Genomic DNA, 15440 nt, shown 5'->3' with positions numbered 1-15440 from the left:
CATAATGCTGCTCACGCCTGCTGGAACTTTTGGGAGCTGTCTTCCTATGACCTAGAAGCTATAACCTGCTGATTAGTCAAAAGAGACAAAGAGCCCGCCTTCCTGCAGGCGTTGACTGCTCCCAACCCGCAGCTCTGATTGGCTCGGCCCCCGGAACGTCGGAGTTGCTAAGCTACCGCATAACCGCTGAGGGGGCGGGGCTTGTCCGTGGCGTGTGTGGAGGAGCTCTTCTCGGGGTAAGTCAGGGCCGTCGTTTGGCGGTGGGACGAGGCGGAGCTCCCCTTTGGCGGAGGAAAGCATTATAGGCCCTCCGGGGGAGGTCAAGGATAGAGAAAGCAGGTGAATAAAGGGCTCGCCTCACTTTCCCTTCCCTCAGAAACAGCCTTCTGATTGGCTGGTAGAGAAGCCCCGCCCCTTTCGGGAGGCAACTCCCCTCCCGGGACGGAGCATCGCGTTATTTGAGTGGCGCGGCGGGAATGAGGTTCTGCACGTGTTTGGTCACACGTTAGTGGGAAGGTGCGGAGAGACCCGGATTCAGTCAGGGAAAGTGGCTCCAGGCCAATCACGCTTTCCCCGTTCGGCCTACTTCGCGGGGCTGTTGTGGAGGAAAAGTTAAAGGAGAGCGAGGACAACCGGGATATAAACGTTGGATGTTAAATTGAAGGAATGGTATTCTCCAGCTGAGCAGGTTGTTCTTTCTCTGGAGCTGCTTGATTTGAAGGAGGTGGACTGTGGTCTTTCTCCCTGCCCTCTCGAGCAAATCTATTTTGGGAGTGGGTGCATGGAGGAATCCAGTCTCTCAGCCCAACCTGCCTTGTTGCGGAAGGGACATTAGAGGAGGAAGTGCTATGCACGCTACCTTGAACTTCTAGAGCAGTGTTTCTCAACCTGGGTAACTCTAAGGGGTGTAGACTTCAACTCCCAGAATTCCCCAACCAGCATGCACGCTGGCTGGGGAATTCTGGGAGTTGAAGTCCGCATCTCTTAAAAAGTTGCCAAGGTTGAGAAACACTGCTCTAGAGGAAAGAAAAAGAGGGGTCAGATCAGAGGGAAAAGAAAAGATGGGAGACACGACATTGAAAGTGTCTTCCCCCATCCTGGCGTGCGTCATTGTGATGCACGAGCCCCTTCACTATATGACAGTGATGTATGAAGGGGAAAAGTTTTCCATCGGCATTAAATGTTCTATTTTTTGGGACCTCCATCTCCAGTTGTGATGTCAAGTAAGATCTGATAGGGAATATCATGTTAAACAACATCATCTTGCAGGAAATGTGCCTCCTCTGTCATCACACCTGCCCTCAGGAAAGCATTCCCCCTGAGCTCTGTATGGCCGCAACCTTAGTGTTCTTCAAGAGAGACTTAAAGACTGTCTCTTTGCATAGGCACTGGGCCAGGATGATGGACTGTACTGTTGGTTTTCAAATCTGTGTAAGCCATCCAGAATCATTATGTGTGGGGCAGTCAAAGAAATTGAAATCATAAATAAAATAAAAATAAATAAAATTATTTAGGAAGCACAGATACGGAAATGGGTTATTTAATAATCCATCCAAGATGGAACAGAGCCATCCCTTTCTGAAACCATTTCTGTTAACTAGCTTTAGAACTGACAGTGAAGATATTGAAGTGGTGGATAGTTTCTGCCTTTTAGGATCAACCATCAACTAAAGGAGCAAGCAGTCAAGAAATAAGCTGCAGACTATCACTTGGTAGAGCAGCAATAGTCAGATGCCATGATGTGCCTGTACCTTCAAAGATCAGAATAATGCAAGCAGTGGTATTCCTGTGATACTCTAAGGAACAAAAGTTGGAGTCTGAAGAAGCAGTATTGGTGCTTTTGAACTTTGGTGCTGGAAAAGATTCCTGAGAATACCACAGACAGCCAAGAAAACAAACCAATGGATCATTGAACAAATCAACCCAGAATCCTCACTTGAGGTACAAATGACCAGGTTTAAATTATCCTTCTTTGGACACATTATGCCAAGACCCAGCTCTCTGGAAGAGGCTCTAATGCTGGGAAAGGTGGAAGGAAAGAGAAGAAGAGGTGGATGGATTCAGTTACAGCGGCGATGAATGCACTGTTGGAAGTCCTGAAAAACCAGATTAGGGACAGATCATCATGGAAAAAATCTGTCTACTTGGTTGCTAAGAGTTGACACCAACTTGATGGCACATAAATTTTAAAAAACGACCAACCATAGCAACTTTTTTTAACAAAAGTGCAATATACTATTTGCTTTTGGGTTTAAACTAATTTGCTTTTCATTAAAGCATTTGTCATTTCAAATGTTTTAGATACTTAAATGTTTATAGAGAGAGAGAAGAGAAGTTGGCAAACGTTTTTGGTTTCAGAGCTGTACGTTCTCTTTTCTGACCTACATGGAGGCCTTGGAGGGTGTGACCATTGATATTTCCTGTCATGTTAGTGAACAGGACCAAACATTTCAGACCTCTGTGGGGGGGCTATTAGGGCTTTTGAAGGGCAAATGGGTATACATATTAGGAGTGCTATATGTTGCATGTGACCCATAGTTTGCCTAGACTTGATATATAGAAATTTTCCCAGTTCATCTGACAGAAACCATTTTTATGAACATCCAATCAGTTGCTATTGGTAATGCCATTTGAAGATGGCCTGTGTCATTCAGTCTCTGCCATTCAGGATACAAAAAAGTAATTAGTAAATAAACTAACATTTTCATTCTCATTAAATAAAAAAAAGTATTTTGAGCTATTTATTTATAACCTTTGTTTTTTTTTAATTTTATAAATATCACTGTCATGAATCTGTTTTGACTCCTAATCAGTAGTTTTTGTGTGTAACTGTTTTCCTTTATCTATAGGTTTTAACCATGCATTTGTTACATCTGTGAGTCTGTTATCATTTGTCTTTTTTATTTTCAACTAGTTGAATTATTACTTTGAAATAAGAGGGTTCAAAATAACTTCAGTATTTTCTTAGAGCATTTTCACCTGCGCTAAGAAATTTGTAAAATATTTGGATTATCTTTTCTATTCCAGCTCTTTCACAAATTAATATTTTGATAATTAAACATGACTTACCTCCTTTAATTAGCTTAAGAGATGACAGTGTATATTTATTCACAACTGGTACAGAAAGCCTATGTATAACTTCTTCCTCAGTGGAATGAAGACATTAACGTCTAATAAAAACTGCATATGGACATAAGCAGAACCATAAAGATTTTAAGGCATTTTTAGCTAGACCACCTTTTACATTCCTGATAGTTGTTAATTGTTTTTGCAGAAGCTCTTATGGAAAATTCAGCTTTGTTCATGGACAGTAAGAATATAGCTTGTGCGTCTTTCTCCTCTGGAGAAGCACGAGTGACAGATAAGCCTGGTACGTCCTTCAGTAGAGAAGCAGATAGCCCTGAAGACATGTAAGTGGTGATCATGCAGGGCCTTCAGGGTAACGTTCCACTGATCTTATTCATCTGAGGATATAAATTGTTCTGAGTACTTGGTAATCCATCATGTTTCAAGAGGTTGGGAGAAAAGGGTGTATTTGTTTCAAATTACCGTATACAGTACAGTGGTACCTCGGGATACGAACTTAATCCGTTCCGTGACTCTGGGCGTATCCCGAGTTGGTCGTAACCCGACGCAAATTTCCCCATAGGGTTCAATGTAAATCCGGTTAATCTGTTCCACCCTCCGAATTTGGTCGCACCCCGAAGCAAATTTTCCCATAAGGTTCAATGTAATTACCCTTAATCCGTTCTGGCGTCCGCGGACCACGCGTCAGGGGCGGGAGAACGGCCGGGCGCAGCGCAGCGGGAAAAAGGCCGGGCGCGGCGCAGCGGGAGAACGGCCGGGCACGGCGCAGCGGGAGAACAGCTGGGCGCCGCGGGGCGGGAGAACGGCCGGGCGCCGCGCCGCACGGCAGGAAAACGACCGGGTGCCGCACCGCGTGGTGGGAAAATGGCTGCGGACCACGTGTCAGGGCGGAAAAATGGCCGTACCCCGAGGTGGAGTTCGCACATCGAGGTAAATTTTTGCGGCCGGAGCTGGTCGTAACCTGAAAAGTTCGTTAGTAGAGGCGTTCATATCCCGAGGTACCACTGTATATTGTCTCTCAACATGAGGATTTGTTCTGTCATCAGAGGACAGGAAGGAAGGATCAGGGAGGGGACCAAGGTGTGCAGTGGCCAAAATGACTCCATGGTATCAAACAGCAGTTCACAAAGTTAAATTTGCCTGCTAGGAAATAGAACCAAATGATAATCTGTAGATGCTCTTCCTAAGAGCCTTCCCTCCCCAATTTCATTTTGGAAGCAAAGGACGCTGCTGCTTCATTAGAGAATTCCTAATAAATCAGGAATTATATTCTAAATATATGCTATAGTTTTCAAAAGTGTAGCTGCTGCTTGTCAAAAACAATTCGTTAGTCTTTCATGTGGTACGGTATAAAGCTGCTTATAATCTATATAAGTGCTAGCTATGGCTTTGATTGTGTTTGTACATTTAGTTGCAATGTGTTTTCATAAATAGTTTGTTAACATTTCTTCTGCTCTCATTTTTTATGCATATCATTGCAATTTTTTAAAAAACAACAACAAAAACACTTTCAGCAAATTAACTGGTGATGTCTCCGGAGCAACAGCCAGTATTGACATCAAACCAAAGTTCATACAGCGAGCCAAAACATGGTCGGATGAAGTTGAAAATCTGTACAGATTTCAGCAAGCTGGCTATAGGGATGAAATTGAATATAAACATGTAAAGCATGTTGATGCGGTAAGGCTTGATAATTTTTAAGAATTGCGTATTTTAAAGATGAACACTTACTATTCTGTATAATAATCTCCTTAGGTTTGTGGTACTTTTTCATCTTTCTTTCCTCGTGGAATGATTTGCTACTGTTGGAGAAAAATGCACCATCAGAGAATGGAATAAAATTCACATTGCACAAAGCCGTAATTTGTTTAGTGAGGGTTTTTCCAATCACAAGCAAATGAGTTTGTGCAACATGGCAAACTATATAACATAGGTTATAAATCCAGATGGCTGAATTTGCACATTTTTGGATCCTCCTCTGGTTCCCGGGGGGGGGGGGGCTTTTAAATACCCTGGAGTAGCTGGTGTATCCTTGAGCCAACAAAAGTTGTGCCCCCCTGATGTGGAGGCAGGGAGCCTATTTCAAATGCACCCTTCTCTCAAAAGCATTTACTGGTCACTTACTGAAGTTCTCCTATCATATATGTATGTTTACCTGCCAGGCAACCAGCATGCAACATGATTTCTATGTTTAATTTTAATTTATTAATGTTTTAGTTTATATTTTGTGAGTGTGTGTGTGTGTGTATATAATAAGCTGCCTTGATTTTTGAAGAAACTGAAAAGTTGCACAGAAATTCACTTAAAAATAATAGTAATCCAAACTCACAAACACTGTACAACACACATGCACACAAGGCTGTGGTCCTCGGTCTGGTTATTGGAGCTAAAGAAGGTTTTCTTTGACTTTGCTTTCCTAGGGCAACCGACGATGAGTGTTACATTTGGAAAGGGAGGGCTGGCTGGGAAACAAATGCTCAGCCCTTTTTCCTTTCCCATTGTTGTCCTGATGTCCTTCTGGAAATCTGGCAGGCTAATAGTTCTTCACAATGGCTAGTTGCAGAGATCAGGATGTGCTTCCCTTTGCTGTCCAGTCCCAGGGTATTTTGCTAATAATAATAGTAGCTGAATTCATGTTTGATACTCAACAGAAACCTATTGTAACATATATTAGGCATTATGTTATCTTTGTTTTTACTATCAATCACCAGAAGGGGTGATGATCATTTATTATCATTTTATCATATTATTATTTATTATCATTTTATCATTTATTATCATATTATTATCATTTACATGATGCCTTTTAGCTCAGAGGGCTTTTGAGATGGCTAAGAAGACAAACTGTAGTACACAAAATCTGAATAAAAACAGTTAAAACCACTGTCAGTGAATTCAGATTGAAAAGACCTGGCAAAAAATCCTTCCCAAAATTGCCAGTGGGGAATCCAGAGACAAAGGGGTTCCGGAGACATTCCCAGACTGCAGACTGCTCTCTCATATGGAGTGTCCTTCTATCAGGAATGGGCTAAAACTTAGTCTGTTAGTTGACTAACAACATCTATGTCTTGCCTGTTAATTCTAGTGCTTTCACTCTCATTCAGTCCATGTATTTGAGATGACCTCTGTCAGTGGTTTGATGTAGATGTGGAACAGCGTAGGAGGCAGGATTGAATTCCATGAGACATCACATATCAGCAAGCAATAACACAGGCTAATTTTGTTGTGACACAGTGCCACAGTGATACATAGGAATTTTGTGACTGTTTTTGTGATGTCAGGGTGCTGGTCCAGTAGCAAGAGGTGGATGTGACCTATTAAATACAAGAGGAGTTATAATGTCAGAGCATGGAATCCTGTAGAATGGGGAACTTAGAAATGAAATTCATTTTTTGAACTTCGCATGGGCATATTCATTCTGAAATGGGGATTTTAAAGCGAGGGGAAAAAGTTTGCTATGGGAAAAATATTAATTGAAATATGTATAGGGACAGCTTAAATCCACCTAAATATCTCCTATTATATATTTTTTTTTCACATGCCAAGATAGGTTCATGAAAGTTAAATGTACAAAGGATGGGATAAGAGCTTTGTGGGCTGGTTAGAAAATGTTCAATTTGCTCTAAAATTACTCTGTTGTAGGGAAAAAAGGATGCAATATTCTCTCTCATCTGTTGCTAGCATTTCTGCTGTTAACAGAATTTGACACACCCTGGACAGCTTGTTGTTATTGCTAATTAGCTAGGAAATGAACTCTTCTCTTTTAATAACATTTCCTTTATTCCTCCCTCAAAAAATAAAATTTCTTTCAGAGAACAGATAACTTGTTCCATTGGTGGGTACTACTCTATCAGCAGTACAACACTGTTGGATAGTTTGTAAGTTAGGCATCCATGAGACTTATATCCCAGCTTTTCTCCAAGAGTTCAGCATCAATCCAGTGAAATAGGTTCAGCTGAGAATGAATGATTGAAAGATACCCAGTGAATTTCAGTGTTGATGGTGGATATGAACCTTAACTGGGGACGTGGTGGCGCAGCGGCTTAATGAGGCTGGAAGTTGCCAGCCAGAAATGGTGGACACTTCAGCAGTTCGAGCCCAAAGCTCCACGGGGCAGGGTGAGCTCCCGTCTTGCACCCTTAGCTCCTGCCCACCTAGCAGCTCGAAAGTGTAACTGAGTAGATAATTAGGGACTCTCCCCCCAGTGGGAGGAAAAACACTGGTGGCACCTTGCACGGGAAAATGGGAATCGGTTGCTGGAGGCAATGCAATGGAAGAGACTCGATTTCTTGCGACCGCCAGCTGAGCTCTGCCCTAGGAAGGAGGCAATGGCAAACCACTTCCGAAAAAACCTTGCCAGGAAAACTGCAGGGACTTGTCCAGCCAGTCTCCGTAGAATCGGTCACGACTGAAAGCGGATTAAAAAAAAAGAACATCAACTATACCATGCTAGCTCCAGATGGTTGTTTGTTAAAAAAGCTGACATAGCTATCAGCCAGGTTTGCTTTTAGCATATCTGTTTATCTAGAAACATTTTCATTGCTAAGATTAAGTATCTCTAGTAAGCTGTTGTTTTTGGTCAACAATTTATGATTTGATTGCCCTGGTCCCACATTCCAAACAAACAAATAATATTGCAGTAACTAATTAACTAACCTGAGGATAGAAAGCCTTTCAGTTGTTAACATAACTGGGTGTGTGAAAATCTATTCAAATATTTGGAATACATTCCTATAAACAATTTCTATGAATTCTGATGAGCAATGTTGGACATGCTTCCTAATAAACTTGCATAAGATCAATAAAATACTAATCCTACGTCTAAAGAAAATGACTGCAGTCCATTGGCTTCTGATCTGTATCTCAGTACTCACTGAAATACAATTTATGGCCTGCAGTGAAAAATGGTTTGCTTACTCTTCTGCTGAAAAAAATCCTATTGTGTCCAAAACTATGTGTTGTTTATATCTCAAAGTTGTTACCTGTAAACACAATTTTACATAAATGTGTGATGACAGAGTTTTTTAATTGGTGTTGGTTTGGCTGGTATAGACATACAGTTGGGCCCATTATGGAAATAATCACATTATTTTCAGTTGAATAGAAAAACATTACATTAGGATTTACTTTCTCATACAGTTGTGTTTCTGTAATGGCTTCATCTAGCCTCTTATCTTGCCTTAAAAATTGGCAAATTAACATTTAAATCAATTTAGAACTGATCTACAGAATATCATTCCTGCAGAAAGATACTGCATGTTTGCTGTACCTTGTGCCTACAGCTTCTGAAAACAATCACACTTAAAGGTTTTCAGGTAATTTACAAAGATTTGCAGTTTCACCAGTTGATAATGAACAAAACAAAACAAAAGTTTGGTTCTATTAACAAGATATGTTTAATGGAGTTTGGGTGGGAAGGTTGAGGGTGAACACCATAACCCAGTCAACCTGGAAACTAACACAGAATGAATTACTTTTATATGGAAACAGCCCAGAGCCTGTTTGGCTCTGTAATTGTGTAATGCAGATACTGATTGATGGAAGATCCACTTCCCTCCCTTCTCCCTTCCATTGGGAGGAGTGGGCCTTTTGGGTGGTGGGAGAACTGGCAGTCAGACCCGCTTTTCCTGCTTTGTTCCCCTCCGGGCCACCACAATTTGGCAAGATAAGTGGTAGAAATTGTTTTTTGCACAGTGGGAGAGCCCTGACTTTTCCCTGCCCAAAGGCAAAAGACCCTAAAATCAATGGCCAGGGTTCAGAGAGGGGTTGTCCACAGAAGCTTTGGGTGACCTCCCGAATTTAGGTCCCTGCCCATAGACGTGCCTTGGAAAGATTTGCCACAGATATGGCTTGTGGTGGCAGAAGCTGAACAACACTACAATTAAAAGTGGAATAAAGAAAGATGGGCAGTGTCTGACCTGGCAGTCAGCTGTGGCCTGGTTGAGGACGTGTGTTCATGTCCCCAACAAGCTGAGCCAGGGCAAGCAAGATGTGTGGATGAGCCCTCTTGTCTCCTAGTTTCTGAAATAACCAGCAAATAAACAGTTTCAGAATTACTGTAAATTAAAGGCTGAACAGCATTAGCAAAATGTTGCTTTAGGCCAGATCTGGTAGGGAATCCCTGAGTTGGTCAAACACTGGCTTGATTCCATCAAACAAATATGTATCTTTTAAACTAATTATATAACAGTAACATTTATGTTAATTTCATGTGCATGTCTATGTAAAAAAAAAAATTTTTTTTTCCTTTTTGGAACTACAAACACAGTTGAGCTAACTTTTACTCCCAGGCATTTCTCTTTCGTTCCTGTCTTAACTCCATGGTTACTTCATGGGATCAGAGTACTGGCATCAAAAGAGCTGTTCTCTGTTTATTCTTTGCCCTCTGCTTCTACAGAGAGAAGCAAAGGGGGACAGGCGGGTTATCTCTTGTTAGTTCCCTGATCTTCAGAGTAGTGGTTTTATGGCTGTAGAGAGCTGTGTGGGAGAAGAGAGTGGAAAGTGGGATTTCCATTATGTAGATATGCACATCAGTGGCAAATAATACTGAGGGATTGAAAAATGTTGAAATAGGTGAAAGTATGCCATGGTGCTGCTGAAGAATTTAGGAGGAACGCTTCCCAAACACACTTTGGTATGTCCAGGGGGAGGGAGGGAGGGGGGCAGAAAAAGTTTTCAGGCTGCAGGTGTCCATCTGGCCACCCATATTGTTTTTCAGATCTTTACTTGGGTAAAGAAATGCATGACATGTACAGTCATTGGCTGGGATCCAAAGGACTGCATAGCTAATTCAGTAAGCTTGTGTGTTGGATCAGAGCTTCTGAAACCCAGCCATCCTACCTACCTCATAGCAAGTCCACTGTTTGATCTCTCAGAACTTTCAGAAGCAGCTGGTATTATGGCAGGCAGAGTTGGATGGTGATCAGCTGTTCAAAGAAACAAAAGTCATGAATCCCACTAAATTATGCCCAAGCCTTGGGAACAATTAATTGGATCTCAGTCATCAGAAGTGATTCCTTGTGTAATGGATCCATGAGAAATAGATTTTCTTGGCCTCTAAAGAACACTGAATAACACATTTATGGACAGAACAAATGGAAGGTTATGCTACCCTTGACTAAGCAATAGGACTTGCATACATAACAAAAAGGAGCATTTGGGGATTACAGCTGCACCTCCTGTATGCTCTGACTGCCTAAGTGCAACATGGCTTTGAGCCAAGGGATTGCTGGTAGAGATTCCTACCAGAAGGGGCCTGTGGCAGTCCCCCTACAAAGAGGCAATTATTATGATGTTTTGATGTTGATCAGCAGGCCATTGAGATTATGTTTTTGTTATCTCGTTCAGATTGAGAAAATGAAAATATTTTCTCCCGAGAATATAATAATGCTCCAGAAAACCTAGATTCACTCTGATTGTCAGTTCATTCGGAAGCAGCACTCTCCTTTGTGGGTGCTGTTTTCCAAATCAGTGGAATTCCTGGAATTACCATCACTTAATACTCAAGATGATGTTTAAATAAGGACTGAATTGGTCCTATTTGCTTACTCTAAAAGCTTTTTTCCCCTTTTTTCAACCATAGTGAAAACTTTACTTTTTTGTCTCCTTGTCTTCAAACCTGCAATGCTGGTAAATTTGACAGAATCCTCAAAACTCTGTGATTAGTTCTTCCTATCTGATCAGAGTGATTTTTAGAGCATAAAATTTACTGTTGGAAATACTTAAAAGCATTGTTTACTGAGACTGATTGCCACCAAGTCTTTTGAATGGAAACTACTGTATTACTATTACACACAATTCTTAGAATCATTTGAATCTTTACAAGAATTTGTGACACAACTAAGGTTTTATAAAGGAAGAGACCCAAATTTTAACTGTCATTTTATGAATGAGACCCAAGTGTGAAAAGGTTTACAGACATACCTAATCAGGAAGCTAGCATTGAATTGGTGGCATGGCTTGTTAGATTAAGTAATTTTATTAAATCTACCCAAGTATTAATAAAATACAAGTTAGACCAGGATTCCAACTTCCTTTTCACTAGTTAACATTCTTTGTTAAAATACAGTCAGTCTTTTGCCAGTCTTGGTTTCCCTTCCTCCTTGTTTGTTTATTATCTAATGCTTATTCTTGTGTGTCAGTATTCTTAGTGATTACTGGGTTGCATAAAGCTCTACACTCACATAATGAGTTGGCTATTTAATATACAGGCGGACTATAGTTTATTATTTGCTTATGGGGATTTGCAACCAGCTCCACAGATAGGAACTCCCATGAAATTAAAACATAAATAACATTAAGCAGCATGAAATAGCAGATCAAAATAACACAATCCAAAAGACCTTCATGTCATATTGAAGATACATCTGCAGGCCAGGACTGGGGCATAACTGAAAAAACAGTTATCATAGCTCACCCTATGCCTTAACTCCTGTGGGGATGTGTGGAAGGGCACCGCTGAGGACTCATAATAACTTGGGCAGTTTGTATAGGAGTTGGGATAGGAGAATTCATGCTTAAAGCCAGCTTTAAATCAGCATCTACAACTGAGCCCAGAAACTCGAAATGTTCCCAGTTCAACAGAATCAAAAGTAACAGAATTCCATACCAATAGAATTAGTTGGAATACTGCTGACCAACTCTTTAGCAGATAATGTGAAAAGGAGAGATTTTTTCTATCTGCATTGTCAACTTTGGATCAGGATGGGATCCTATGCTCAGCATCTTTCCGTGCCTGGTCCCCTATTCACATATACTGTATGTCTGTATGGTACACATAGCCCTTTCTTCATCATATATGTAGTTTCGCTTGCAAGGCCTGTAGATAAATGCATGCTCAGTGAGTCAAGAAATACATGGGCATTTTCCCTCTTCTTGTTTGCATGCAGGTGGAAAGGTGGCCAGAAACTGGATTTGTGAAGAAGCTTCAAAGAAGGGACAATACTTTCTACTATTATGATAAGGAAAGAGAATGTGAAGACAAAGAAGTCCGTAACGTTAAAATGTATGCCTACTAATTTATGTTATATCCACTGTTTTTAGAAATAAATTTGTTTGAATGTTTTTTGTCTTGAATAGAATGGAACCCATTAAAAAAGTTTAAGACTAACTTGATCTGATTTTATATATGGCTGCACTCTGTGAAAAAGAAAGATAAAGATAGTATTCTTAATGAACAATGTAAAAATAAGCATAAAAACACAAAAGGAAGGATTGCTTTTGAGATTTCAGTTAGTTTGGGGGATTCTTAAGGCTGTGATGATATATCTGTTTACATGGGAGATGAACTCAATGGACTTTTTGAGGTATGTGCATCGTGCTAGTCTTGGCTTGGTCTACTTCATATATTTTAATATATTTTCTGAGTAATATGGTTATAACTCTCCCCTTGCTCCCTTCAGTTCCATTTTGGTACAGCTTCACCCTAGATGAATTGGGTAAGAAAGTGTTACCCATAACAAAGTCTAGATTGCTACCTTTAGTGTTTTAAAAGGAAAAGGATCTACAGCTCTACAGCAAATGTAATCAAATATGTTTGTGGGGATGGGGGTCCCTAGGAAGTTGTTAATGCATGATTCATTTCTATATGATAAAAGATGTTTTCCTGAAAATGTATGTATAGTTTGTGTATTGAATGTTGCTACTCTGAGGTTGAAGCATTTATTATTGTTTGTCTTGAAGGATACCGGATCCTGTTTATGATATTTATGCTATAACATTATCATAAGCTTTTTTGATACCGCTGAATATAAATGGGAGCTCCATATTCCCTTTGCTGATTGAGATCTCCTTTAGCACAGAGAAGAAATTGAGACCCACTTTGAACTAAGTAAGAACTGAAAGGCGTAGAGAATTAATTTACTCACATCAGGCTTTTTAATTTGTTTTGCTCTCCCCCAGTCATGTCAATAGCAACAGACAAAGTCTTTCTAGTTGACCTTTCCATTGCTCACTTGGCTGAGGTAGAAAACCCTGACTTGGAGAGCTCTCCCAATCCTCCCTTGCTATTCATACCATGGCAGAAGATGCCTGAAAGACCCATTTGCCATTTATCAGATATTGAGAGCAAGTACAAACTTGCACTAGTGGCCTGGAGATCTTTGGATCGGGTTCCTAGTAGGGCACTAGGCAATTTTTGGTGGCCAGATTTGCCACTTCTCATGTTCCTTATCTTACTCTAATACAACAAGCTTCCTTAATCTCTGCCTTCCAGATCTGCTCCAAGGTGCCATAAGAGTGATAGGCATTGTATTACAGTCTGTTTGAAGGGTACCAGTCAGGGAGGGCATTTGCTTGCATGAAACTGCTGTACTCTATTAGTCAAATAGGTAAAGGTGAGAGTGACCTATTTAACAGTGGGAGTAGGGCAGGAAATGCTATTCCATCAGTGATTATCAGGTGCAAAGTACAAAACAAATGTAATGTCAGGTTCCACTCTAATGTGAAACAATGCAGTATAACTCAAGTGTTTGGAGGTTTCTGGGGCAACCCTGTATTGTACTTGAGGAACAAAATAATAAAGATTGCTCCATAGCTTTTATGGGAACAGAGAGCATGCACACACATCATTTTGCCTTCTCATAATTCAGACTTAGATTTCTTTCTTTTGGCACAGTACCAACTTGTTGGATGTATCAGATCTGTCTGCTGAATATAAGAGTGGTCTAATGATGAGATGTGGAATAAATAGAATACAAAATCTCCCTTGCCTGCATATGTAATGCAGCTTTATTACTTTTGAACCTCGGGGTTCATTGCTGGATTATTGCCAAAAGAACAACTGAATCTTTTGAAGGTATGGTCTGTCTCTGTGGATTCTGTCTGTGCCATTTGGATATTCACATTACTGATGGGGTAGAAGGAAGATAGGGAAGATAAAAGCTTTTCAGGGGAGTTGCATAGCTTAGTGGCAGAGTGTAGCTTTTTCGTGCAGAAGATCCCAAGGTTAGTTCCTGAATTCTCCAGCCTATCAATCACAGCCCGCAGAGCTCAGGAAGGAAAGTATCCATTGCAAGCCATTAAGGCAGACCTTGATGGATTAAAGTTTGAGCTAGAAGACTCTAAGAGCACTTCCATGGGGGGCACTGGTACCATGCTCCTTTGTTCCCTAGCTGGCATAGTCATTGGGCAGCTGAGCCAATTTTCTTGTGGTTCAGCTGTTCAGAATCTCAAACTGAAAATCATCTGTGGAGCTCCACAAGGCTTGGGAGTGGGCAGTTTTCCCACTGGCAGGAACTCTTGCCAGCAGCCACTTCCATAATTCTGCCTCTTGACTGCAGTCATCCTAAGCCCTGTGGTTGCCTTGCACTGAACTCCAGGACTTTTGTGGTCAGGCCAGTTTCGTTTCTTCTACCCCCCACCCTCACCCCAATCAATTAATACAGCAAGATAAGGACAGAAACACAGGCCTTTCTGAATGTCCTTATCCATTTGCTGGAAAGAGTGCAGATTGGTTCTAGCCATTCTTGCAACTGCAGCAGCAATTATACTTATAAGCAGTTGTAAGAATGGCTCTTTGGTTACTGTGTGGAATTGCCCAGAGATATTCATATGATACTCTGTGGGGTAGACTGTAAGTCTTATTTACCTTTTTTTTTTTTTTTAATTTGGCATTGGCTTCTGATGTCCCAGGAAAAAAAAATACTGATTTGTGGCACTCACTTTACTGTCACTTCAGTTTTGCATTTCAAAGCACCTTTTACCAAGTGATAGACCAGTATTGACATTTAGTTTGTAAGCTGTTTGGATAATTGATTACTGTGGCACTCAGTCCTAGAGCCTGAACCCAGGGCCTTATTCTCCCATTAGATACTTAAGATGATCCCTCCTTGATCTTGTTTGGTATAGAAAGGGGCTGGGGGAAACTGGCAGGCTTTCAAGATTCTGCTATTATACCTTACAGCAGCAATTGTCCTTGTGGAGTCTGTTTCTTGACCAAGCATGGAGCAACAGAGGATAATCCTAAATATATGAAGTTGTAAATCCACTGTCAATTGTTTACCTGTTGCCTTCCAGGTGTATTGGATTCCAATTCCCAGTCAGCATGTCCTATTTTTTTCCATGGCACTTCTTGGTAATTAGGTGGATGTCTACAATCTAATGACTTCAACTGAGACTCGAACGTGTGCATCATCCCCTTGCAGATGTACAGTGGGGCAAAAAAGTATTTAGTCAGCCACCAATTGTGCAAGTTCTCCCACTTAAAAAGATGAGAGAGGCTTGTAATTTTCATCATAGGTATACCTCAACTATGAGAGACAAAATGGGGGAAAAAATCCAGAAAATCACATTGTCTGAGTTTTAAAGAATTTATTTGCAAATCATGGTGGAAAATAAGTATTTGGTCAATATCA

The 15440-nt window shown here is 40.8% G+C and overlaps 1 protein-coding gene across 1 annotated transcript; it reads left to right on the top strand.

The window, feature by feature from the left end:
• The first annotated feature begins 100 nt into the window (after positions 1-100).
• On the top strand, positions 101-15237 carry MEIG1 (meiosis/spermiogenesis associated 1). The gene is made up of 4 exons (XM_007429924.4): positions 101-236; positions 3275-3410; positions 4602-4767; positions 11976-15237. Exons 2-4 carry the CDS (start codon positions 3283-3285, stop codon positions 12102-12104), a joined length of 423 nt encoding a protein of 140 aa, XP_007429986.1. The 5' UTR covers positions 101-236; positions 3275-3282; the 3' UTR covers positions 12105-15237.
• Positions 15238-15440: the final 203 nt, after the last annotated feature.

Source organism: Python bivittatus, unplaced genomic scaffold, assembly GCF_059951505.1.
Source record: "Python bivittatus isolate LINGU-HERP-01145 unplaced genomic scaffold, Pbiv_v1 ctg000120_np1212, whole genome shotgun sequence".
NCBI lineage: Eukaryota > Metazoa > Chordata > Lepidosauria > Squamata > Pythonidae > Python > Python bivittatus.
This window is presented reverse-complemented; position numbering and strand designations above follow the sequence as displayed.

Coding starts and splice junctions, on each gene's coding strand:
- MEIG1 (XM_007429924.4), top strand. CDS start 3,283: ATGGAAAATTCAGCTTTGTTCATGGACAGTAAGAATATAGCTTGTGCG. Junction 3,411..4,601: donor GCAGATAGCCCTGAAGACAT/GTAAGTGGTGAT, acceptor AAACACTTTCAG/CAAATTAACTGGTGATGTCT. Junction 4,768..11,975: donor ATGTAAAGCATGTTGATGCG/GTAAGGCTTGAT, acceptor GTTTGCATGCAG/GTGGAAAGGTGGCCAGAAAC.